General features: G+C 49.6%; 1 protein-coding gene across 2 annotated transcripts in view; it reads right to left on the bottom strand.

The window, feature by feature from the left end:
* Nucleotides 1–26,136, bottom strand: part of kiaa1614 (KIAA1614 ortholog) — a 203,653-nt gene extending 177,517 nt beyond the window's left edge. Inside the window, exons 1-2 of one of the 2 annotated variants that reach the window (XM_085982165.1) lie at nucleotides 25,500–26,136; nucleotides 3,281–4,393 (exon numbers count right to left, since the gene is read on the bottom strand). In XM_085982165.1, coding sequence (XP_085838291.1) covers nucleotides 3,281–4,340 — 1,060 coding nt within the window. In that variant the 5' untranslated portion in view covers nucleotides 4,341–4,393; nucleotides 25,500–26,136. Of the gene's footprint in view, nucleotides 1–3,280; nucleotides 4,423–25,499 lie in introns of those variants that run through there. The other variant, XM_085982166.1, reaches the window with a different exon arrangement.
* Between the last annotated feature and the right edge of the window lie 604 nt (nucleotides 26,137–26,740).

The following is a 26,740-nucleotide window of genomic DNA, read 5'->3' on the forward strand; positions in this document are numbered from 1 at the left end:
GGCCCCAGCACTGATCCCTGTGGCACCCCACTAGTTAGAGTTTGCCAACCGGAAAATGACCCATTTATCCCGACTCTGTTTTCTGTTAGTTAGCCAATCCCCTATCCATGTCAATATATTACCCCCAACCCCGTGCGCTCTTATCTTGTGCAGTAACCTTTTATATGGCTCCTTATCAAATGCCTTCTGGAAATCCAAATACACCACATCCACTGGTTCCCCTTTATCCACCCTGTTTGTTACATCCTCAAAGAACTCTAGCAAATTTGTCAAACATGATTTCCCTTTCATAAAACCATGTTGACTCTGCTTATGATTTTCTAAATGTCCTGCTATTACCTCCTTAATAATGGATTCCAGCATTTTCCCAATGACAAATGTTAGGCTAACTGGCCTATAGTTTCCTGCTTTCTATCTCCCTCCTTTCTTGAATAGTGGCGTTACATTTGTGGTTTTCCAATCTGCTGGGACCTCTCCAGAATCCAGGGAATTTTGATAGATTACAACCAACGCATCCACTATCTCTGTAGCCACTTCTTTTAAGACCCTAGGATGCAGGCCATCAGATCCAGGGGACTTGTTGGCCTTTAGCCCCATTAGTTTGCCTAGTACTTTTTCTCTAGATTATAACCCTGCCTCCAGCATTCTACAGGTTGTAAATAAGTACAGACTTTGTTTTGAGCATGAAGGAGAATACTGCTCCTTACACCCTGCTAAGGGCAGTGTTTTGCAGGTGATGGGCTAAGAAAAAGAAAGACTCACATTTCTATAATAAACAGAAAGATTTCCATACAGCGCCTTTCACCACCTCAGGATGTTCCCAAAGCGCTTTACAGCCAATGAAATACTTTTGAAGTGTAGCCTCTGCTGTAATGTAAGAAGTACAGCAGCCAATTTGCGCACAGCAAGTTCCCACAAACAGCAATGAGATAATGACCAGAAGCTTGGTCAAAGAGGTAGGTTTTAACGAGCGTCTTAAAGGAGGAAAGAGAGGTAGAGAGGCAGAGAGGTTTAGGCGGGGAATTCCAGAGCTTAGGGCCTAGGCAACAGAAGGCACGGCCGCCAATGGTTGAGCGATTATAATCAGGGGTGCTCAAGAGGGCAGAATTAGAGGAACGCAGATATCTCGGGGGGGGGGGGGCGGGGGGGGCTGGAGGAAATTACAGAGATAGGGAGGGGCGAGGCCATGGAGGGATTTGAAAACAAGGTTGAGAATTTTGAAATTGAGGCGTTGCTTAACCGGGAGCCAATGTAGGTCAGTGAGCACAGGGGTGATGGGTGAACGGGACTTGGTGCGAGTTAGGACACGGGCAGCCGAGTTTTGGATGACGTCAAGCTTATGTAGGGTAGAATGTGGGAGGCCAGCCAGGAGTGCATTGGAATAGTCAAGTCTAGAGGTAACAAAGGCATGGATGAGGGTTTCAGCAGCGGATGAGCTGAGGCAAGGGCGGAGACGGGCGATGTTACGGAGGTGGAAATAGGTGGTCTTAGTTATGCTGTGGATATGTGGTCGGAAGCTCATTTCAGGGTCAAATATGACACCAAAGTTGCAACAGTGTGGTTCAGCCTCAGACAGATGTTAGGGAGAGGGATGGAGTCAGTGGCTAGGGAACGGAGTTTGTGGCGGGGACTGAAAACAGTGGCTTTGGTCTTCCCAATATTTAATTGGAGAAAATTTCTGCTCATCCAAAACTGGATGACGGACAAGCAGTCTGACAATTTAGAGACAGTGGAGGGGTCGAGAGAAGTGGTTGTGAGGTAGAGCTGGGTGTCGTCAGCGTACATGTGGAAACTGATGCTGTGTTTTCAGATGATGTCGTTAAGGGGTAACATGTAGATGAGAAATAGGAGGGGGCCAAGGATAGATCCTTGGGGGACACCAGAGGTAATGGTGCTGGAGGGGGAAGAGAAGCCATTCCTTAGAGCAGAGAAGGTTAAGGGGAGATTTAATAGAGGTGTTCAAAATCACGAAGGGTTTTGGTAGAGTAAATAAGAAGAAACTGTTTCCACTGGCAGGAACTTTGGTAACCAGAGGACACAGTTTTAAGCTAATTGGTATAAGAATCAGAGAGGAGATGAGGAGAATTTTATTACGCAGCAAGTAGTTATGATCTGGAATGCACAGCCTGAACGGGCGGTGGAAACAGATTCACTAGTAACTTTCAAAAGGTAATTGGATAAATAGTTGAAGGGGAAAACTGTGCAGAGCCTTGGTTTAACATCTCATCCAGAAGACAAGGGAGATGCAGCTTCACGTTCCCACCTACAAGGAGCCTGACCGTCTTATAGCTGCTGACAGGAAAGTCGCCATAGTGATCCTTGGCTGTGGATGGGAAAGCAGTGCGGAGACAAATTACTCAAAGTGTGTCAGCTGTGGCACAATGGGTAGCACTACCGCCTCCGAGTCAGAAGGTCGTGGGTTCGCAGTCCCACTCCAGAGACTTGAGCACAGAATCTAGGCTGACACCCCCAGTGGTATACTGAGAGAGTGCTGCACTGTCAGAGGTGCCGTCTTTTAGGTAAGTCGTTAAACCGAGGCCCCTTCTGCCCTCTCAAGTTGTCGTGAAAGCTCCCATGGTTCTTTTCAAAGAAGTGTCCTGGGCCAACATTGATCCCTGAGCCAACACTTAAAGAAAGATTATCTGGTCATTATCACATTGCTGTTTGTGGGAGCTTGCTGTGCACAAGTTGGCTGCCGTGTCTCCTACATTACAACAGTGACTACACTGCTGAAGTACTTAATTGGCTGTAGAGCGCTTTGGAACATCGTGAGGCTGTGAAAGGCGCTATATAAATGCATGTCCTTTCTTTTAAACGAGGAGACACCTCTGGAGCGAAGAGTAAATGGGTTCAGTGACTCGCTAATGGCTGAAACACAAGAGCAAAATTTGAACAAGCTCGTCTCTTCAAACGAACCACACATCGGGCTAGATTTTCAACCTGCCGACTGAGCGTAAAATCAGAGCTGTAGATCGAGCGCCTGGTATAGAACCCGCCAGATTTTCAATTCCATAATCCGCACTGTCGTGGACTCTCTGGTTTACTTAAGGTCCCGAGGGGAGGTGAAGGTCGGTAGCCGATTCCAAAACAGGCTAAAAGACAGAAGCTTGCAGGGATGGGGCTTCCTTGATGTAGGGAATCCCATAACGCTGACCCATACAAAAGTAATAAAATGGCCACGTGAAAGAAGTACAGTGAAAGTACGGTGCAAAAAAAAATCTACTTAATGAGGAGGAGAATGTTCCAGAAACTCACAAGCACCGTGTAGGAAGGCGTTTACCTTGCTTGATACATTTGTTCCCAGGGAAGATGTCATCCAGCAGGTTGGGTTGGAATCGGCAACCAGGTGGTTTAGGATTCTTCTGGGGCAGACTTTCAACGGAGGCACCAGGCTCGGGCTGGAGAAGAGCAGGTGTCAACATCCGCTTGATGTTGGAGCGGTTGAGCTCCACCCTTTCTGTTAGAGACAACAAGCTGGCATTGCTGCTGACGCTCTCCCAGCTGTCTGTCCTCCAGAGTCCCCCCAGATGGCCAAGCTTGGGTGGATTACTTTTATCTACAGTCCCCTCTCTGCACTTCAGTGCAGCACCAACTAAGCTCTCGGCCCTCGACAGCTCCTCTGATGGGCCCCTTGGCCTAGAGCCATTGCTGTAATCCACATTGGGACGCTCCAAGCCATTAATATTCCAACTTTCCTTCCGGAGAATCTCATCATCTAAAGTGTCTACCCTATTCTCTGACGCCGAGCCTTCCGTTCCGAGAACTTTCCAGAATCCTTTCGGAGGACTCCAGTCCTTTGCGTTGCATTTTTCAGGAGGATTCTCCCCATTCGGCCAAGGAGGGTTTTCCGAGCTGACCGTTTCCTCCACCCTTCTTGACAAACCCTGTTTGGTGCAATTGCCTAAGGTGCTCCTGCCCCCGTCAAATTGACCCTCCTCACGGCTGAGGATCCTGTCCGTTAAGTAGGTATGTATCTGTAAACCAGAGCCCGGCTCTCCCACGTGCCACCTGTCTCCCCGGCCATCTCCTGAAGGGATGCAGTCTCTTGGTTTGCTCCATTCAGGGCAGGCTCTGCTCTCCGACTGTTGGGCAGCAGCTCTGCCCGACGACCTGTTGCCTTTCAGGACTCGCAGCCTGGTCTGGAGAGTCGAGGCATTCGGATCTAGCGTTCCCTGGCCGATTCCGGGGTACCTTTTGGAGAGCTCAGAGTATACATCCAGCTCCAGCTCGCCGGTAGAATTGACCACACTCTTCTCTTTGCGGGGAGTGGCGCCAACGTTGCCATGATGGTCATGTGACCTTGAAAGCCGCCCGTCACGCAAGACACCACTTTCTGCCATGTTGATGTCTCACGGTGACCTCTAACGAACGGCTTGCAATGACTTAAATGTATCTGGAAAAAAAAGCAGACAGAATATCAGGCACAGGTAAAGAAAAGTGCTTCTTGTTTTATGGGTAATACTGCAGGATTTCATAAACTCCAACTTGATATACTTATTAAATGTCCAAAACAGTCGAACCAGAGGGCACGGCCTGCGCTTGAAGGGGGTAAATTCAAAATGAATCCACGGAAACATCAGAGCACAAGTGGTCAATTTGTGGAACAGACTTACTGGTGGAAGCAGTTCGTAATGATTGATTAAAATGCAAATTAGATAGATTTTTTTCAGAAAATAATATTTTGGGATACAGTATATATGAGTAATTTGAGACATAACATGTGGTAGGTGCTGGGGAGGAACAGGTGACTTTGGACCTGTAGTTCCTAAAGCTCTCCACCACTGGGGGTTCCCCCTCACCTCATGTCTGGGTCTCTTGTAGACTCATTGACAGTGATTGATTGCTGTGCTTAGTCAACAACTCCATTATCATCATATATCAGGGGACTATCCGGATGGTAGAAGGCGAACTAGATGGACCGTGGTCTTTTTTCCACGAGCAATTCCAATGTAAACTGCTGGTGAGAGAAAGATTAGTGTTGATTTCATTGTAACATCACGTGAAAACAATGCAGATGGATGATTTTCTCTGTGTTGTCTGCAGTGAATCTGTAAGCCCCATCTTTACAAGCATGTTTAGGATTCTGCCATACATAGTGAGCAGAGGAAGTCTTCCCTTTGCTGTGATAATTGTGTGTCAGCCGTGGCTCAGTGGGCAGCACTCTCTAGGTGGGAGGGGCTAGGAGTGAGCCAGGTGTTACTGGTTGCCTAATTGCAGCTGGGTGTTGCAGGGAGTTTTGTAAAAAGTTGGTGGAGGGTTTTGGGGTGTTGTTTTCAGGTTTTAGGGCCTTTTTGGCCCACAACAAACAGCCAGATGGCTGCTGAGGCGTCCGGAGTGCCGGGCCCCTCAGAGGACAATATTCCCGAGAGGAACTTAATTAGGGAAGAAACTGCGGTGGGAAGTGTTGTGTATGTAATATGTGTGCTACTTTGAACCTATGGACAGGACTGCACTACTTGTTGGGCGTAGTGATACGCAGTACCACTCCTGGCCATAGGGGTATAAATAGTACTGTGGGTACTGATTCCCCTCAGTTCCCGCCTGTGGGCATGAAGTAAAGACCTATGTATAGTCCCTACCTCCAACCAGTAAAGACCTGTTTGAGTTATACGTTTAAGTCTTTGTGTTAATTGTTCAATACAATACACATACTTAACACTGGCGACGAGTCGGTTCGAACCCTGCGGCAGTTATTCCACAGCGGCTTCGTCCAAAGACAGGACGTTGAAGAGAGGTTCCAATCCTCAACACCCCACTGAAAACTGAAGGGCAGCAGAAATCCTGACAGCTTCCAGCGACTGGAAGCGACAGGCATTAGGACCCTGAAGCCTCCATCAACGACTGAAAACGGGAGGACAGAAGACATCCTGCAGCTTTTTCAACCTCGGTGGTGGGTAAGCCAAGCAGCGTTGGCTGCAAAGACAGGGCTGGGGGAAGTCGGAGGTAGAAGGGCAATCGATCGAAATCCCTGATAAGGGCCGCACTCGGGCTGGAAGGCGCAGCGTCGGCAGACACTGAGGGCGCGAGCGGGTAAGCCAGAGCCCGGGAGGGAGCGAGCAAGAGCCGCCGAGCGGGTGAGCCAGAGGCCGGGAGCCGCTTCAAGCGGGAGGCGCTTAGCGGGCCAGCGATCGCACCGGTGATAAGGGCTGAGAACCGTTTCGGGCGGGCGGCGCACCAGCGATCGCACAGGAGATAAGAGCCGCAGTCGGGCTGAAAGTCAGCGACGAGAAGCGCGGGAAAACCGCCATTGAAGTGGGCGGGGAGAGCGAGAAGCGCGGGAAAGCCGCCATTTTTCGCGGGAAAACCGCTGGGGAAGAAGGCAGAAGCGGGAAAACCGCCATTTTGTGGGCGGAGGACGACGGCAAGAGCGGGAAGCCGCCATCTTGGATAACAGTAAAAAAAAAATCTGAGAAATTGCAAATCTGATAAAGTACTACAATGCCTAAACACGGGAATATTAGCAACTTTGATAGTGACATCGAAGATTGGACCATATATGTTGAACGAGTTAAAAATTATTGTAAGGCCAATAAAATTCGTGAGGCTGATAAAGCACTAACATTATTAAATTTAATGGGTGCGAAGACATACGGGCAATTGAAACACCTGTTATCACCAGATGAACCGGCGGATAAGACGTTCGATGAGATTGTTACTGTCCTGAAAGATCATCTAAACCCCACGCCGCTGATGCTAGCGGAACGATTTAAATTTTACGACAGAAGGCAGCTACAGCATGAAAGCAATGCTGAATATTTGCTGGAATTGCGTAAATTAGCGAAATATTGCCAGTTTGGAACGGGATTGACAGATGCACTACGAGACAAATTTGTGTGTGGTTTATTTAAACAGGATACACAAAAGCGACTGCTCGAGGAGAATGAGCTGACGCTTGAGAAGGCGGTCACTATGGCAGCAGCACACGAAGCCGCAGCGAGAGGCACGGCAGTAATGCAGTTACGGTCACCGGAGCTCAGTGCACACAAATTGGGTGTGAGTTCTGGCAAATGTTATCGTTGTGGAAAGACAACGCATGATCAGAACCAGTGTTGGTTTAAAAACCAAGAATGTAGAGCTTGTGGTAGGCTTGGACATATAGCTAGAGTATGCAGGTCAGCGAAGAAGACCAGCAACAAGAAGTCACCGCAAGGAAAATACGCAAAGGTACACAAGGTGGCCGAACAGGAGTCCGATTCAGACACTAGCTGTAATGAACTGGCTAGCTTAAGAGTACTCAACGTTGGTAAGGGTGCAGACCTCCAGACAATTTGGGTCACTCTTCAGATAGAAGGAGTCCAAGTAAAACTGGAATTGGACACTGGATCGGCATTGACGGTCATAAATAAGAAAGATTACGGGAAGTTATTCCAACATATTCCCCTACAGGATACGGGGATTAGATTGAAAACATACACGGGGCAAAGAGTGTACCCCATCGGGAAAATAGAGGTTGCAGTGGTCCACAAGGGCGAAGACAGTCAAATAATGGACTTATATGTGATATCTGAAGGAGGTCCTCCACTACTAGGACGGGAGTGGATTAGGAAAATGAATATGGACTGGCATTTCCTACAAACAATAACGAGTGAGAACTCGGTGAAGATAGTCGGCCCAGACTCTGGAACGGATGATGGTAAGCCCAACTCAGGTGCAAAAGACAAAGTTTCAGCACAGAATTCCACTGAGCAACAACAACATAGTTTAACTGTGGATTCTGAGTCTGGCAAGTCTACTGATGTGCCCATTTCTGAGGGACACCGGGCTCGAACTCAACTCCATTTCAAACTACAACAGCAATTAGAACAAATGCTTCGCCGTTTTGAGCAAGAGTTGAATGCAACGAAAGAGTTCTTTGATATAGAGTTGGAGAATCTGGAAAGACAACAGAAGCAGCTGATGGAGAAAATGGAGCAGGAGCACACAAAACGTCTGATGTCAGAGGAGTTAACGGTCAGCCAACTCCTGCATATGCTGAAGGACAGGACTCTGAAATGGGAAAAACTTGAACATGAACTTCAATATTCAAACGAAAGGGGTTCGGAGCTCTCAAAGGTTATTGGAAGAGCTGAGGTGGCAACACAGACTGAGATGACTGCAACAGAGCAGCCATTGGATGCCAAAAGTACGCTGACTCACGTCAACGTAGAACAACAGACCGCTGAAACAGCTGCTCCGGTAGAGGGATTGCATAGTCCGATCAATCAATCTCCAAAGGAAGTTGAAGTATTAAAATCACAAATGAGGTCACTAGTAAACGACTTGCTGAAAGCCCAGAAAAAGCTGGATGCAGAGGTACACATGAAGAAGTCTCTTCAGGAAAGATGTCTGGATTTGGAACAAGAGCTGGCTAACGTCCAGCTGGGTATGGAGGAAATAGACGACCCTCTCACTGGTCTAGCTCAGGACGACACCGAATATTACGATGTCCTGTCCTGCCCAGCTTGTAACTTCGACTCCCAAAGTGCAGAAATCATGGAGGAGCACCAAAAGTCTACGGAACATCGGGAGAAGCTGGCTCTACGACGGAAACAGGAGGAAGAGAAGGAGGAACTGCGCATGCAGCTGGCAGCTGTGGCAGCTGACAATGGAGCCCAGAGAGTCTCCAAGAAGCAGAAAAGGAAAAGTAAAAACAGAAGATGACCCATCTGAACCATTATCACCTCTACCAGATCACACACGTGGTCCCTCCGAACGGAGCCAATTCAGTTCGGAAGTTCAAACTGTTAAATCCATGGAAGGACTATTGAATGAGTCACTCCAGCAACGTGAACCGACTACACCACAGAGATTGAATCTGTGAACTGTTTTCCGCAGAGACTGAATCTGTGATCTGTTTTGACATGAAGTTATCTATGTATCTATGTTATTCTGTTATGTAAACCTGAAGTTATATATGTATATATGTTATTACGTTATGTTAAATGGGGAGATGACTGTAAAGCTAGGAAGGGAGGAATGTTGTGTATGTAATATGTGTGCTACTTTGAACCTATGGACAGGACTGCACTACTTGTTGGGCGTAGTGATACGCAGTACCACTCCTGGCCATAGGGGTATAAATAGTACTGTGGGTACTGATTCCCCTCAGTTCCCGCCTGTGGGCATGAAGTAAAGACCTATGTATAGTCCCTACCTCCAACCAGTAAAGACCTGTTTGAGTTATACGTTTAAGTCTTTGTGTTAATTGTTCAATACAATACACATACTTAACAGGAAGGGGGAACCTCAGGAGGTTTGGTAAAGAAAATACGGTGGTGGTGCAGTGTGAAGATAAGAAGATTTGAGCCTGGGATATAATCCAGGCGGATCATGAGGACTGTGGCGAGGGAAGCTGCTTTGCCTGCCGACCAAAGCCGAATGTGGGATTTGAGGTGACGGTCAGTGGCCGTGAGGAGGTGGAAAAGCTGCTACTCAGTCTGAGAGTTGGTGAGAAATTCTTGGAGGTGACTCTGCTATATTCAGAGGAGGTGGTGGTTTCATTTTTGAACTTGCCAGTGTACATTGAGGACGAAGTGCTGAGCAAAAAGTTGGAGTCGTGGGACATTAAAATCTGTTCTGAAATAAAGAGGAGGTACTATCCGGGAACACGGGTAGCAGACGGAACCCGGTATGTAAAGGTGCGGTTCCCAGAGGGGGTGAGGTCTTTGCCGTACAGTATGAAGTTCGAGACACTGGAAGGAGTGCAGTACTTTCGTGTGCTGCACGATAACCAAGTAAAGGTGTACTACTGTTGTCTGGGACATGACCATCTCATAAGAAACTGTCCAGATTTGTATTGTTACAATTGCGGTGAGTCGGGACATATCGCTCGGAGCTGCAAGGTGGAGAGCTGTGGGGTGTGTCACAAAGGCCCCACCTGCTGTGAGTGTGTGGCAGAAGGGAGCGATATGAGTGATGAGGAGATGGGAGAAGGAGAAGGAGATGAGAGTGGAACGGCTGGAGGAGCGGTGCAGTCGGAGGACACAGCCGGTAAAATGAAGGAGAAAGGAGCACAGGAAGAGGCAGAGGATGGCGGAGCGGAGGACGGGATGGAGATGGCGGAAAACACGCCGAGTGCTGTGGAGGGGAACAAAGACAGCAGCGGGCAGCGAGGATCGAGTGCAGACTCGAGCCTTAGTGCGGTTCGGCTCCCCCTGGGGAGTCTGGTGGCTGCAGGGGGAGAGGAGGTGGGAGCGGGGTGTGTGGTGGATGTGGGTGCTCCGGGGACAGGCGGGGAGTCGGATATCATGGTGAGCGGGAGGGGGCAGGACGGGGAGAGGGAGCAAGAGGCGGGAGCCTTAAAGGGACAGCAGGATGGGATCGGCGAGATAGAGACATCAGAAGGGAACAATTTAGGTGCGCCATTGTCCCATGGAGAGAGGGAACAGGGTGCAAGGGTCAGAGGTGGAGATGTGGTCAAAGGGAGCGGCACAGTGGGAGAAACTGCGATAGCAGGAAGACTCTGTGGGAGATGAAGTATCTGACTGGGAGCAGGATTATGTATCGGACGGGGAGCAGGCACAGGGGGTTGCAGAAGAGCTTGAGTGTGAGGAATTAGAGGGGGACAGAGACATGGAAGTCGGGGGTGGGGTGGCATCATGTGAAAAGGGAAAGGTTATTGAGGGGCAGAAGGAGGGAGGAAGGGCAGCTCCTGGGCCCAAACTTAATGCAAGGAAGAGGCTGAAACAGCAGGGAAAGTTTAAACAGGAGGGGAAAAAGAGTCGGAGGCAGCAGGACAAAGCAACAGCTGCCCGAGAAGTTGGGAAGGAGCATGTGAGGAGGGAAGGGCCAGAGATTAAATGATGGGGAGATTATCAGGCATACTTCCCTTCTTTGGAGCCATGATTACATTGGTCTCGATTAATGTGAACGGACTGAGGGGTGAGAAGAAATTGCAGCAGTTGTTGCAGGGTTTTAAAGGTATGGACTTGTGTCTGCAAGAAACCTTTTGGGATGAGGATATCCTAGAAAGAGTTCAGAAGGTTTGGAAGGGAGAGGTGTTTGCGAGTTGTGCAAACAATAACTGTAGAGGGGTGGCTGTTTTGGTGAGTCCGTCCATAAAAGAGAACGTTGCCTTGATGGACAAGGACACTGAGGGGAGATTTTTACGGCTAAGGGTAAAAATGGAGGGATTTAATTGCGATCTCTTTAATATCTATGCACTGAACGAACATTGCAAGCGTCGCGAGTTTTTTCGGGGGTTATTCACTGAAGCGGCAGAGGTGGAAAATCCTTGTATAGTGGGGGATTTTAATGTATTTTTATCTCGGATGGACATTTCAGCCCAGGTGACCTTTAAGGATGATAACTCCAGAGGGATGATTGTAAAAATGATGGCAAATTTAAATTTGAGAGACTTATGGAGGGACCAGAACCCCATAAAAAGGGAGTTCTCCGGATCAGGTTGGGTGGGTGATGTTTTAAAACAGAGCCGAATAGATTTTGTGTTAATGCGGGAAGGGTTAAGTTCTGAGGTGATGGAGATTTATTATAAAAAAGTATTTTTTAGTGATCACTTGGCTTTGGTTCTTAGAATTAGGAACAGCAGAGTTAAGATTGGTTCAGGGGTGTGGATTTTAAACAATCAATACCTGAAAGAAATTGCTTATAAAGAAGGGATTATAAATATAATAAAGGATGCTCGGAAGGAACCTTTGTTCTTGAAAGAAAGAAGAGTTTGGTGGGATCATTTCAAATATGAGGTAAAAGTTTTTTCGGTACGTTATGGGAAAAAGAGGGCGGCAGCTAACCAGCGTCGAGAAGAGAATATAAATAAAAGGTTTACGGATGTCTGTAAAGCAGTTGACAGAGGGGATAAGGGAGCGGAGACTAAGTTCCGGGTGCTAAAGGAAGAGTGGGAATTATTGCAAGCTGAAAAATGCAAGGGGGCCATTCTCCGTGCAAAGGCTAGAGATGCATTGGAGGGCGAAAGATGCACTAGATATTTTCTAGAGCAAGAAAAGCTGCGACAGAGATTATCATTAATTGAAGAGTTGAAGGTTGGGGAGAAGATCATTCATGAAAGTGGGGAGATTTTAGAGGCGGCTAGCAGCTTTTATCAAGAGTTATATACTAAAGAAGACATTTCCAATTTGGCGATGGAGAAGGTTACTGCTTTTATTGAAGAGGGTTTAAAGGAGGATGAGAGAAGCATGTGTGACAAAGAAGTAGGATTAGCGGAAATAAAAGTAGCAATAAGTAGAATGAAGGGGGAGGAAAGCCCAGGGTCCAATGGACTAACTGCAGAATTTTATAAATAATTTTGCAAGATTTTAAGTCCATTGCTCTTAGAAGTTTTTAAGGAAATTAAAATTGAGGGAAGCCTGGCCCCATCTATGAGGAGTGGGATCATAAGCTTAGCTTATAAAAATATAAGGGGGATAGACGGGATCTGAAGAATTAGAGGCCCATCACATTATTAAATGTAGATTATAAGATCTTGGCGAGGGTTATGGCAAATCGTTTGAAGGAGGTGTTACCGCAGATAGTTTGGCCCTCTCAGTCCTATGGAGTCATAGGCCGGGACATCGCAGACTCTGTGGTCTCAATCCGAGATGCGATAGAGCTCATGGAAGAGAGCGGGAGGGAGGCTTATGTATTAAAGATAGATCAAGAGAAAGCCTTTGATAGGGTCTCTCATGAGTTTTTATTGAAGGTTTTGGAAGCATTTGGTTTCAAGGAAAATTTCATTCAGTGGATAAGGATTTTTTATTCAAACATATTTAGCCGTGTTAAATGTAATGGTTTTTTATCCAAGTATTTTCCGATACAGAGATCAGTGAGACAGGGTTGACCCCTGTCCCCATTGTTGTACACATTGGTAGCAGAACCATTAGGTTACATGATGTGAAAGAAACAAGGTGTAGTTGAGATTGTGGTCCCCAGTGCTGGGTTGGTGTCGGTGATACACCAATATGCAGATGACACAACCTTAACATTGAGAAATGGGGAGTCAGTGAGGAAAGCTATGGATGTAGTGGAGGAATATTGTAGAGCTTCAGGAGCCAGAGTGAATTATAGTAAGTCCCAATGCCTGGTTGCAGGGAGGGGTAGGGGGGAATAGTTGGGGGAATGTCCCTTTAAGGTGGTGGAGGTTTTGGAAGTTCTGGGGGTGCATATGGGGTGCAAGAAAGACAGGGATGAAGTGGATCGATTAAATTGGGAACCGAAGGTTATGAAAATTAAAAAGATTTTGGGAAGATGGGAAAGAAGGTGGTTGAAAGTGCAAGGAAGAGCGACCTCCTGCTATCTAAGCTATGGTACTTATTGACGGTGGAGGATATTCCTGAGTGGGCGGAAAAGTCCATCCGAGAGGCTTGTGTGAGGTTTTTATGGGAAGGGAAACTAGCCTTGGTGGCTTACAATACCATCCTTGGACGGAGAAATTAGGGAGGACTCAATTTCCCAGATATTGATTTGAAGAAAAATCCTTTAGAATCAAATGCGTGAAGAAATTTCTTCAGAAGTCAAATACAAGTTTTTGGAAGAGTTGTTTTGAGCATTTTTTAAAACAAAGTGGGATAGGAGGGCAGGGGATATTGTATATGGAATACAATAATATGTTTTTGAAATCGATTAAACTTCTCCCTAGGTTTTATAAGGGGGTTGTAGAGACTTGGGCCCAATTTTTAAAAAGTGTGCAGTTTATGCCCAAGGGGGCTGAGGAATTTTTAGAACAGCCCTTATTTTTGAACAGGTGGGTCAACATCAAAGGAGAGGTTTTATTTAATCAAGCTTTTATAAAAGCTGGGATTATATCTGTGAAAGATGTATTATACGAGGTGATTCCAGGTTGGTTGCCGGAAGCGACAGTGAGAGACATGGTGTGGGAGGAGGATCAGGATGTAGAGGAAAAAGCAATAGGAATTATATATGAGAAGATTGTGAGGGCAATGCCACAGGATTGGATGGAAGAAATAAATGCGGAAATCTCCAAAGGTAGTAAAATGCGTCCTGCTTTTCCAAGCTTTGTACTGGAGAAAGGGGGAGAGTTGGTCCAATTTGACAACTGTAATACTCGAGATTTCTATGAAGTATTTAGAGAATGGAGATTCAAGACACCTGCTGGTCAGGAGTTTTGGCAGAGTATATACCCACAGCTGGACTTCAACAGGATTTGGAAGGGAGTGTGGGCGAATTTTAAATGTCCAGAGTGGATTGAACTGGATTTCAAATTGGCTCATAACCGGATTTTTACCATGACGGTCTTGTGCAAGATTGGACGAGTAGAGGCGGCAACTTGCCCAGTGTGTGGGACACGGGATGAGACTCTGTCCCATTTACTGGTGTTATGTCCGCAGTTAAATGACTTTAAGTACTATGTTCGACAGTTGTGTGAAGCTTTTTTGCTGGGTGGGGACCGAAGAGCGAGAATGGGAATCCCGTGGGACTCAATTTTGAGATGGGGATTGCAGGAGAGTCTGCCCGAGTCTAGCGGAGTGGCAATTAATTTAATGTTCAGTTTGGCTAGATTCATGATTGTGCAAAGAAGGAATGCTCGGTTTTTTAAGGGGAGGAGAATCAATCTGAAAGGGTATTTTAAATATAAGCTAAAAGATCATTATAAGGCTCTGTGGATGCTTTATTCAGAAAGGAATTTAAGGATAGTATTTCACAACCAATTTTTAAAGTACAATCGATTAATATATGTTACAGGAAACAAATTAAACTTCAGGTTTTGATGTTAAAATGTGGCGGCGGAATGGCTGTGCAGAGCGGCGGAATTGATTTGTATCATACAATGAAATGATCAAGATGTTGTAAATGTTCTTAATGTTCAATAAAGTATATTTATAAAAAAAAAGTGGGCAGCACTCTTGCCTCTAAGTCAGAAGGTTGTGGGTTCAAGTCCCACTCCAGAGACTTGAGCACAGAATCCAGGCTGACATGCCCAGTACAGTACTATTGGATTTGACGTCTTTTGGATGAGACGTTAAACTGAGGCCCCGGCTGCTCTCTCAGGCGGATGTAAAAGATCCCAGGGCACTAATTCGAAGAAGAGCAGGGGAGTGCTTCTCGGTATCTTGGCCCATATTTATTTCTTAACCAACATCAATAATACAAAATACTGCGGATGCTAGAAATCTGAAATAAAGAAATGAAAATGCTGGAAATACTCAGCAGGTCAGACAGCATCTGTGGAGAGAGAAACAGAGTTAATGGAAGGCAGGAGCGATTAAGAGACAACAGGGATGATGGTGCAAGGCAAAAGGAGATGGTACTGGGACAAGTTAAGAAACAAAAGATGGGTCTAGGTGAAGTGTCACTAAAACATTATCTGGTCACTGCTGTTTCTGGGAGCTTGCGGTGCACAAATTGGCTGCTGCGTTTCCTACATTACAACAGTAACTACACTTCAGAAGAACTTCACTTGGCTGTGAAGCGTTTTGGGATGCCCGAGGTTGTGAAAGGCGCTAAATAAATGCAAGTTCTTTCTTTCGACTGAACCGTGCACTCTGATATGGCACATTTTGTTCCCAGTCACAGATTAGTGGCACTTCCCTTTCACACCATTCATCCTCACTGTTCCCAGGTGCAAGAAGTCAATGGCATTGGTTACTTGGTGACCAGTTTGGATCAGGTCGATAGGCAAGGCCCAACGTCTGCACTGATTGCTGACAGTGATGATCCATACAGGCTGAGGAGCTCAATCCCAGGCCCGCTGTGAGCCGCTGCTTTGAGGTGGGAGCCATTAGTCTGGGTGCCAGAGTTGGCCTTGGTGTCACCCTGCTCCTGGTCCCTGCTGTGGAGTGGCTACGGATGGGTTGTGGAAGCTGGGGGAAGGCTGGGTCGGGACGAGCGCTGTCAGACAATTTGCCAGCACTTGCCGCTGAGGCACGGACATGAATAGGCCACAGGCAAAGAGCTGCTGGTTCCTGTGGAACCTCACCACAGTGTCAGTTACGGGTACAGTAGTGTGAAAGTTATGTTACTCGACAAGTAATCCAGAGAACGTGAGTTTAAATCCCACCATGGGAGTTTGCAAATCTGAATTCAGTTAACAAAAATCTGGTGTCAGTAAAAGTGACCGTGGCTGAAGCGTGTCCGAAGCTGTCAGATTGTTGCATTAACCCATCTGGTTCACTAATGTCTACTGAACCGTGCACTCTGATACAGCACAACATTTTATTCCCAGTCACAGAATAGTGGCACTTCCCTTTCACACCATTCATCCTCACTGTTCCCAGGTGCAAGACGTCAATGGCATTGGTTACTCGGTGTCCAGTTTTGAGCTGCTAGATCTGTTCTGAATCTATCCCATTTAGCACGGTGGTACTGCCACACAACACGATGGAGGGTGTCCTCAGTGTGAAGACGGGACTTTGTCTCCACAATGACTGTGCGGTGGTCACTGCTGCCATGCTGTCATGGACAGATGCATCTGCGACAGGTAGATTGGTGAGGACGAGGCCAAGTAGGTTTTTCCCTCTTGTTGGTTCTCTCAGTCCCAGGCTGGCAGTTATGTCCTTCAGGACTCGGCCAACAGGTGGTGCTACCGAGCCACTCTTGGTGATGGACATTGAAGTCCCCCACCCAGAGTACATTCTGTGCCCTTGCTACTCTCAGTGCTTCTTCCAAGCGATGTTCAACATGGAGGAGTACTGATTCATCAGCTGAGGGAGGGCAGTAGGTGTTAATCAGCAGGAGGTTTCCTTGCCCATGCTTGACCTGAAGCCATGAAACTTCATGGGGTCCAGAGTCAATGTTGAGGACTCCCAGGGCCACTCCCTCCCGGCTGTATACCACTGTGCCGCCACCCCTGGTGGGTCAGTCCTGCCGGTGGGACAGGACATACCCAGGGATGGTGATGGATGAGTTTGGGACATTGGCTGAAAGGTATGATTCTGTGAGTATGACTCTGTCAGGCTGTTGTTTGATTAGTCTGTGGGACAGCTCTCCCAATTTTGGCACAAGTCCCCAGATGTTGGTGAGGAGGACTTTGCAGGGTTGACTGGGCTGGGTGTGCCGTTGTCGTGTCCGTAGTCGGTGCCGAGGTCGATGCCAGGTGGTCCGTCCGGTTTCATTCTTATTATTGTGTTTCGTAGCAGTTAATTACAACTGAGTGGCTTGCTAGGCCATTTCAGAGGGCAATTAAGAGTCAACCACATTGCTGTGGGTCTGGAGTCACATATAGGCCAGACCAGGTAAGGTCGGCAGATTTCCTTCCCTAAAGGACATTAGTGAATCAGATGCGTTTTTACGACAATCCGATTAACTGAATTTAAATTCCTCAGCTGCCGTGGTGGGATTTGAATTCACGTCTCTGGATCATTAGTGCAGGCTTCTGAATTACTAGCCCAGTGACATTACCACTACGCTACTGTTCCCATTACTAGCCATGCCTCTAGCCAAGCTGTTCCAGTACAGCTATAACACTGGCATTTGTCCGACAATGTGGAAACCTGCCCAGGTATGTCCTGTCCACAAAAAGCAGGACAAATCCAACCCAGCAAATTACCGCCCCATCAGTCTACTCTCAATCATCAGCAAAGTGATGGAAGGTGTCATCGACAGTGCTATCAAGCGGCACTTACTCACTAATAACCTGCTCACTGATGCCCAGTTTGGGTTCCGCCAAGTCCACTCGGTTCCCGACCTCAGTACAGCCTTGGTCCAAACATGGACAAAGGAGCTGAATTCCAGAGGTGAGGTGAGAGTGACTGCCCTTGACATCAAGGCAGCATTTGACCAAGTCTGGCATCAAGGAGCCCTAGTAAAACTGAAGCCAACGGGAATCAGGGGGCAAACTCTCCACTGGCTGGAGTCATACCTAGCACAAAGGAAGATGGTTGTGGTGGTTGAAGGTCAATCATCACAGCCCCAGGACATCACTGCAGGAGTTCCTCAGGGCAGTGTCCTAGGCCCAACCATCTTCAGCTGCTTCATCAATGACCTTCCCTCCAACATAAGGTCAGAAATGGGGATGTTTGTTGATGACTGCACATTGTTCAGCGCCATTTGCAACTCCGCAGATAATGAAGCAGTCCATGCCCGCATGCAACAAGACCTGGACGACGTTCGGGCTTGGGCTGATAAGTGGCAGGTAACATTCGCGCCACAGAAGTGTCAGGCAATGACTATCTCCAACAAGCAAGAGTCTAACTACCTCCCCTTGACATTCAATGGCATTACCATCGCCGAATCCCCCACTATCAACATCCTGGGGGTCACCATTAACCAGAAATGTAACTGGACCAGCCACATAAATACTGTGGCAACAAGAGCAGGCCACAGGCTAGGCATTCTGTGGCGAGTGTCTCACCTCCCGACTCCCCAAAGCCTTTCCACCATCTACAAGGCACAAGTAAGGAGTGTGATGGAATACTCTCCACTTGCCTGGATGAGTGCAGCTCCAACAACACTCAAGAAGCTCGACAACATCCAGGACAAAGCAGCCCACTTGATTGGCATCCCATTGACCACCTTAAGCATTCACCCCCTCCACCACTGCGTACCATGGCTGCAGTGTGTACCATCTACAAGATGCACTGCAGCAACTTGCCAAGGCTTCTTCGGCAGCACCTCCCAAACCCACGACCTCTTCCACCTAGAAGGACAAGGACAAGGGCAGCAGGCGCTTGGGAACACCACCACCTCCAAGATCCCCTCCAAGTCACACACCATCCTGACTTAGAAGTATATCGCCGATCCTTCATCGTCACTGGGTCAAAATCCTGGAACTCCCTACCAAACAGCACTGTGGGAGTACCTTCACCACACGGACTGCAGCGGTTCAAGAAGGCGGCTCACCACCACCTTCTTAAGGGCAACTAGGGATGGGCAATAAATGCTGGCCTTGCCAGCGACGCCCACATCCCGAGAATGGCTAAAAACAAAAGTAATTGTTCCCACTTTCTCCTCTGCTGAAGGCAATCAGATAAGTGGACGTTTATACGCATCAGATAAGTGGACGTTTTGGCCCTGATTATACACGGCTGGTGTTTAGTCAACTAGTTTCATGCCGATATAAGTCATTTCCTGACATCTGGAGCCAGAAAGCCTGATGACTCAAGTCTGCAAGAAAGCAAAATATAGCTGATTGGTTTAGCGACTAGACTGCATTATTTCCTATAAACTTGGGCCAGAAAATACAGTGAAATGGTGGTGTAATTACAATGATCTCCTGCACAAACAACCAAGGAAATTCTGATTTAAGTGACATATGCCATGTTTTTCCACTCCGCCGGCATTTTCCTTGATTCTGTGCAATCTCTGCATCCGCCACAGAGCCCCACCTCCCCCGTGTAGATGTGCAGCTCACGTGAATTTCCTGAACTTATGCCAGTTCTGACCGGGCTGCACATTTGTAACTAAAATTTAGGTTCAACAGGACCCAAAGTCACATTTCTGGTGTTTTATGGTGATTTATATATTTTTTAATTTCTCCTCACTACGATGCATTTTCTGTATCTTTGAAAGCATCTTTATGGCATCAGAATAATTCACATTAAAATTTGCTAAACCTCCCCAATGTATTTTTTTACAGGTGCTGTGCCTAATGTGCGTAAATGATTTTCAAGCATAAAGGGAGACTTGGCAGAGGAATGTGACATCAGTTCGATGACTTCTTCGGGCCCTGATGGCTTGCTCTGATTTTCATTTGTTTTACATGAGTTTTTCAACATTCCTGTGTATGCTAATGAGACAGTCAGGCCTTAGGCCCAAATTTCGGGTCTGCCTCGGAACTCCTGTTTCGATGACGCCCTCGAATTTCTACCCCTTTCTATTCAGGCGGTTCTTTAAATGCAACTTAAATGTTGATCTGTGTTCTTTATGTTGAGCCCCCAGTGCATTCGGAAAGTAATGCTTGCCTTTATATCGTAGCTTATCGGTGTTGAAAGGTCTCAAAAGTGAGGTGAATTTTGACTTTTAACACCGGGTGGAAAGTGAATGTAGATCCCACCTGACTTACGTTTCCTTTGACGTCAGCATAATGGACTACTTTTACCAGGAGGCCCGAGGCCGGCCTGAAATTTGGGCCTCAGGCCTCATTAATATTAATGGCATGATTTGGCAGTGCCTGCAGCGCCTCCATAGGAAGCTGGCCCCATCTACAGAATTTAATTTCTGGCTGCTCGCCTGTCCAAAGGAGGGGGATGTGGATGGCAGTGGGGGGAGGAGGGATGGGCGATCAGTATATTGTGGAGTTGGGGAATCACTCCCACTCCTTCTGGACCCACAGCAGCGATTTACTTACCTTTTGGTGGCGGTCGTGTGACAACCGTTTACGAATCCCAAGCAGAGCAGGCCCGACTCCTGTAACATCGAATGTTGGTGAGTAGGCCTAAAACAGGTATTGGGCCCCTCATTTACATATATAAGGGGCCGAGCGCCTGTTTCAGGCCTCCACCAGGAATGCCTGACCCAATATCGGGTCGGGTCACAAAACGAGCGCAACGAGGTGCAAGATGTTCCCACCAAACTCTGCCTTTATAATTCTGAAATGTTAAATTCCCCCACAGCCTTGCCCCCTCACTATCTCTGTGACCTCCTCTAACCCCCCAACTCCCCCCTCCCCCCCCTCCCCCCCCCCAACCATTCTTCTGACTCTGGTCTCCTGCGCATCCGCTCCCAGCCTTCACCCCACCATTGGCTGCCGTGCCTTCAGCCGCCTAGGTCCCACTCGCTGGAATTCCCTCCCTAAGCCCCTCCACCTCTCTCTCCTCCTTTAACACCCTCCTTGCAAGCCACCTCTGTGGCCAAGCTTTTAGTCGGTCCCTCCTAATAGCTCCTCCTCCAGCTTGGCATTCATTTTATGTCTCATCAAACCTCTGTGGAGTTCCTCGAGACATTTCTCTGCATTAGAGGCGCTTTACAAATGTTGATGAGGATTATTAGACACACTTGCACTTATTTTGTAACTATGATTAAAGATGTTGTGGCGTACCGATCACAAAAAGGACACAATCCGCTTTTTGGTCCGTAGACTATAAATCAGGCGTCATGCCTTTAAGAAGGATCACACCTTTAAGAAACTCGATCTGCAACATAGTTAAGCCCAGAGCGGGGGAGGAGCAGTCGAAGCTGTGGACTGATGAAAAGCAGTCAGACTTGGTGTAAGCTCTGACGCCATTTTTGTGTGCAACATGTGGTCTCAACAATTAAACCTTTTCTGTTGAACCTCTCCGAGTTCAGTATATTTTGTTAGGAGTACGTAGACTCCTACATTGGTGACCCCGACGCTCAGGACGACTCCTAAGCGTAACCATGGCTGACACAAACGCAGTTTCTGTGAAGCTGCCGGAGTTCTGGGAGAACCTAGCCACCGCCTGGTTCCTTCAAGCCGAATCGCAATTCTGACTCCGCGGCATCACCGCCGACGCAACGATGTACGACTACCTCCTCGCCTCCCTGGGCAGCTCCACAATCACGAAAGTCTGGACAACACTACAAAACCCTTTGGAGGAAGGCAAGTACGCACATCTCAAGGCCGCGCTCCTTAAAAAATTCACAGCCTCCCAATTCGTGCGCAACTGCCACCTCCTCGACCTCCCGGGCCTCAGTGACTCCACGCCGTCAGACTTGCTCTCACACATGCTTGCTCTGACCGACGAGAAACCGCCCGGCTCCCTCTTCCGCACGCTCTTTATCCGCCAACTACCCCCCAGCATCCGCCCGGCGATCGTGGCGTCCAGCCTCACGGACCTCGAGGACCTGGCCGACGAAGCCGATAAGCTCCTGTCCGCCGGCTCCAACCACGCCGTCACCCCCGACCTGGCCTCTGCAGCGTCGGCGCGCACTCCACCCTCTATCGCGCGGCCACACAGCTCGGCCACGAGGCCCCCCAGGCCCCCACGTCCCCCAAGCCCTCCGACCCAGGGCTACTGCTACTTCCATACCCGGTTCGGCGCACGGGCATGCCGCTGCAGCCATCCCTGCACGTTTCCAACCACCCCCACACCGGCCTACACGATGGCCGTGGGGCAAGCAGGCGCGCTGCTGTACGTTACGGACAGCGCCTCCGGACGCCGTTTCCTATGCGACACGGGCGCGCAGCGCAGCATCATCCCCGCGTCCGCCCTCGAGATCCAGCGAGGCGGCCGCGGCCCTGCGCTGGCTGCCGCCAACGGCACCGACATCCGGACGTACGGCACCCGCACCGTCACCATCGACCTCGCAGGCCGCCGCTACCACTGGGAGTTTATCACCGCCAAGGTGCTCTCCCCGCTCCTCAGTGCGGATTTCCTGTGCACCCACGGCCTGTTGGTCGACATGCCTCGGCGCCGCCTCGTGGACATGAACACCATGTCACCTATCCCGGGCGCCATGGCCCCCCCCAACCCGCTGAAATGGCGTGGCAGTGCCGCGCCCGCTCAACGGACGACTACTCAGCACTCCTGGCTGAGTTCCCAGCCCTCACCAACCCGACCTTCTCCGCAAAAGTTGCTAAGCACGGGGTAGAACACTTCATCCCCACCACAGGCCCACCGGTGTATGCCCACGCCCGCAGGCTGGACCCGGCCAAGCTGGTGATCGCGCGGGCCGAGTTCGTCACAATGGAACAGCTCGGCATCATCCGCCGCTCCAACAGCCCCTGGGCCTCCCCACTCCACATTGTCACCAAACCCGACGGGGGATGGCGCCCCTGCGGGGACTACCGGCGCCTAAACAACGCCACCACGCCGGATTGGTACCCCATACCGCACATTCAAGACTTCTCGGCTAGACTGGCCGGCCGCTCAGTCTTCTCCAAAGTCGACCTGGTGCGCAGTTACCATCAGGTGCCAGTCCACCCCACGGACGTCCCCAAGACGGCCATAATCACCCCTTTTGGGCTATTCGAGTTCCTCCGAATGCCCTTCGGCCTCAAAAACGCGGCCCAGGCCTTCCAGCGGCTCATGGACTCGGTCCTCCGGGACCTGAAGTTCCTCTTTGTCTACCTGGATGACATCCTGGTAGCTAGTTCCTCCAAGCAGTAACACATCGAGCACCTCCGCACCCTGTTCCAGTGGCTCAGTGAGCACGGGCTCATCATCAGCCCAGCCAAGTGCCAATTCGGCCTCAGCAGGATCGAATTCCTCGGCCACCACATCACGCAGGACGGAGCCATTCCCCTGCCCGCCAAGGTGCAAGCCGCCCAGCAGTTCCCCCAGCCTACCACCATCAAAGGCCTCCAGGAGTTCTTGGGGATGACCAACTTTTACAACTGCTTCATTCCCGGAGCAGCCTCCCTCATGCGGCCCCTATACGAAGCCCTGCGGGGTAAGAAAGACAGAATGGCAATCGAGTGGTCGGCGGACATGTTGACCGCTTTCGACTCGACCAAAAAGGCGCTCGCCGACGCCACCATGCTCGCTCACCCACAGCCCAACGCCAGGGTGGCCCTCACCACGGACGCCTCCGACCACGCGGTCGGCGCCGTGTACGAACAGTGGGTCGACGGGGCCTGGCAACTGCTGGCCTTTTTCAGCCGCCAACTGCACCCCCCGGAGGCCAAATACAGCGCCTTTGACCGCGAGCTCCTCGCACTGTACCTGGCAGTCCGCCATTTTAGATTTCTTCTGGAGGGCCGCCCCTTCACCGCGTTTGTCGACCACAAACCCCTGACATTCGCGATGGCAAAATCTGCGGACCCGTGGTCAGCCAGGCAACAACGCCAGCTCGCCGCGGTGTCCGAATTCACCACGGACATCTAGCACGTCTCCGGTCGAGACAACGTGGTGGCCGACTGCCTATCCCGCCCCGCCGTCCACGGCGCCCACCTGGCAGTGGACTATGCTCAACTGGCAGCGGAGCAACGCACCGACCCCGATCTGCTCTCCGCGCCCACAACCCTCCCAGGGCTGCGACTGACCAACGTCGCCTGCGGCCCGTCCGCCGTCACTGTCAAATGCGACACCTCCTTGGCGCAACCCCGCCCCGTAGTCCCGGCGTCCTGGCGAAAATGGGTGTTCGACATCGTCCACGGCCTCTCACACCCCGGCACCCGCGCGTCCATTAGACTGGTGGCCAACCGATTTGTCTGGCGCGGCCTGCGCAAAGATGTGCGCATCTGGTCCAGATCCTGCATAGCTTGCCAGCGTGCCAAAATCCACCAGCACGTCAAAGCCCCACTCGAGGAGTTCACTGTGCCAGAAAGAAGGTTTGACCATGTCCACATCGACCTCGTCAGCCCCCTGCCGCCATCACAAGGTCACACGCACCTGCTGACAATCGTGGACCGTACCACCCGCTGGCCCGAGGCCATTCCACTGACGTCCACCACCACCACCGACATCGCGAGGGCGTTCATCGGGACCTGGGTCGCTCGGTTCGGCGTTCCCTCCGACATGACGTCGGAAGAGGCCCGCAGTTCACCTCTGATCTGTGGGCCGCCATCGCCCGAAACCTCGGGGGGGCCGTTCACCGCACCACGGCTTACCACCCCCAAGCCAACGGACTGTGCGAGCGATTCCACAGGTCCATGAAGGCGTCCCTCCGCGCCAGCCTCGAGGACGAGGCCTGGATCGACCGCCTCCCGTGGGTGCTACTTGGCGTACGCTCCGTGGTCAAGGAAGACCTGCAAGCCTCGGCGGCAGAACTCGTGTACGGCCAGCCGCTGCGCGTACCCGGAGAGTTCCTGCCCACGGCCACGACCCCCTGGTCGGCTGACCAGCAACACCGCGCTTTCGTCAACCGAGCACAACAGTTCGCTCCGGTACCCGCCGGCCGGCACGGCGAACCAGCAACCCGCGTACCACCTAGCCTGCACATGGCCAAATTTGTTTTTGTGCGCCATGATGCCCACTCAGGACCTCTACGGCCCCCATACGATGGACCCTACAAGGTACTCCAGACGGGGAACAAGTTCTTCCTCCTCCAAGTGGGCGGCAGAACTGACAAGGTGTCGGTCGACCGGCTCAAGCTGGCGCACCTAGAGTCCGACGAACCCGTTCAAGTCGGCCAACCCCCACCGCAGGGCAGACCACCTAAGAGCCCGACGCGTCCGACCGCCCCGCTCCCGACACCAACCGCCAAGAGCCGTTCCGGCCGTGCCATCAAGCCGCCATGCCGGTTCGTACACTCCCTACTAGCGGATTCTGGGGGGAGCTGTGTGGCGTACCGATCACAAAAAGGACACAATCCGCTTTTCGGTCCGTAGACTATAAATCAGGCGTCATGCCTTTAAGAAGGATCACACCTTTAAGAAACTCGATCTGCAACATAGTTAAGCCCAGAGCGGGGGAGGAGCAGTCGAAGCTGTGGACTGATGAAAAGCAGTCAGACTTGGTGTAAGCTCTGACGCCATTTTGTGTGCAACATGTGGTCTCAACAATTAAACCTTTTCTGTTGAACCTCTCCGAGTTCAGTATATTTTGTTAGGAGTACGTAGACTCCTACAATGTACAATGTTTGACTACACAGCACCTCATTCGGTCACATTTAGTTTAAGTACAACTACCTTTGTTAAAAAAAAGGAGACACACAAGCTCTTTACCTGAGCCTTGTGTTGATGTGATGAGATGTCAGGTACTGCAGACTTCCTTATCGTGAGAAAAATCTGATTAACGGCTGGTTAGTCATTAGTTACATCAACTCACACAAGCTGCAGATGTAGCCTCATAACCGTCACTCCAAACATTTCATTTTGCAGCTTCCTCCTCGTGTGTCTGCTTGAACACACACACACACACACACACACCTGAGTAACAGCCACCCCATCTTCAGTTCACATACACGGCCATCTTTAAGTGGATCACTAAGCATTACCGAGAGCTTTTAAAAAAAAAACTTTTCTTCCAATCACTGCAGGCACGCAGAGTGTGTGTGCGACTGCATGAGTGAGTGGCTGTGTTAGCTCAAACTGCATACCAGCGCACCCAACCAATACCCAAAGGGAGAAAACTACTGACTATAAAAGGCAAAAATGTGTGTAAATCTAACTGGTCTCCATGACGACAGGCAAAACTGACACGAGCAGGCGATTGGAGGCAGACCAGTGTAAGCTTGAAGAGATCGGCTGCCAGTTAATTTCCTGAAACTTGTGCGGTTCAGTTTAAGGAGTGGTGTTGTTGTAATTCTATACCTGAAGACGGAGCTTGCTGCTGGGACAGATCTACCGAGTCACGATTACACTTTCAGACCTATAACCTCCTATAGATTAATCCTTCCTTAGCCAACAAACTCACTGGGGTTTTGCAGTTCAGCTTTTGAATGCTCTCACTTTCTTTCCTACTTGTTGCCTTCCCCTGTAAATCGGGTTACCAACTCTCGGGATTGGCTCGGAGTCTCCGGGAACTAAAGATTAATCTCCTGGACACTGCTGAGGGCGGAAAAAATTCCGGGAGAAAAACCACTGGGGCATTATTAAAATAGTTATGTGTTTTAAAAAAAAAATTCTTTGAATGCTTCTGTTTATTATTTATAAAAATATCGGAGAGGAGGAGGAGGGGGAAAACAAGCTGTTCGACCGGATGGGGCGGTTGGAGGTCATGTGATAAAACCTCCAGGAATGCGTCCAAACAGAGTTGGCAACCCTTGGTGTAAATCAATGAACAGCTCGGTAATGTGCCTTCTAAATGTTAGCTACACTTAACAAGTACACCTCAGGGCTTATGTGCCTTAACCAGTGGGTCTCAGGCAGTATAGGCACCTGTGTGCGCAGGAACCCTGCTTAATATTTGGCCAGCACAGGGGCAGACCCTCCTAGGCCTCAAGTGTTCTCATGTCACGGGCAAGCATTCCACCGCTCTGCATGGCGCACAAGTCTGCTTTTATCAGTGTAGATTAACTTAATAGCAACCGGTGAGGAATCCTACATTACTGATTTAATTCATTCTTT

The sequence above is a fragment of the Somniosus microcephalus genome, chromosome 3 (genome assembly GCF_052327205.1).
Source record: "Somniosus microcephalus isolate GS21.2 chromosome 3, FLI_Smic_1.0, whole genome shotgun sequence".
In the NCBI taxonomy this organism is placed as follows: Eukaryota; Metazoa; Chordata; class Chondrichthyes; order Squaliformes; family Somniosidae; genus Somniosus; species Somniosus microcephalus.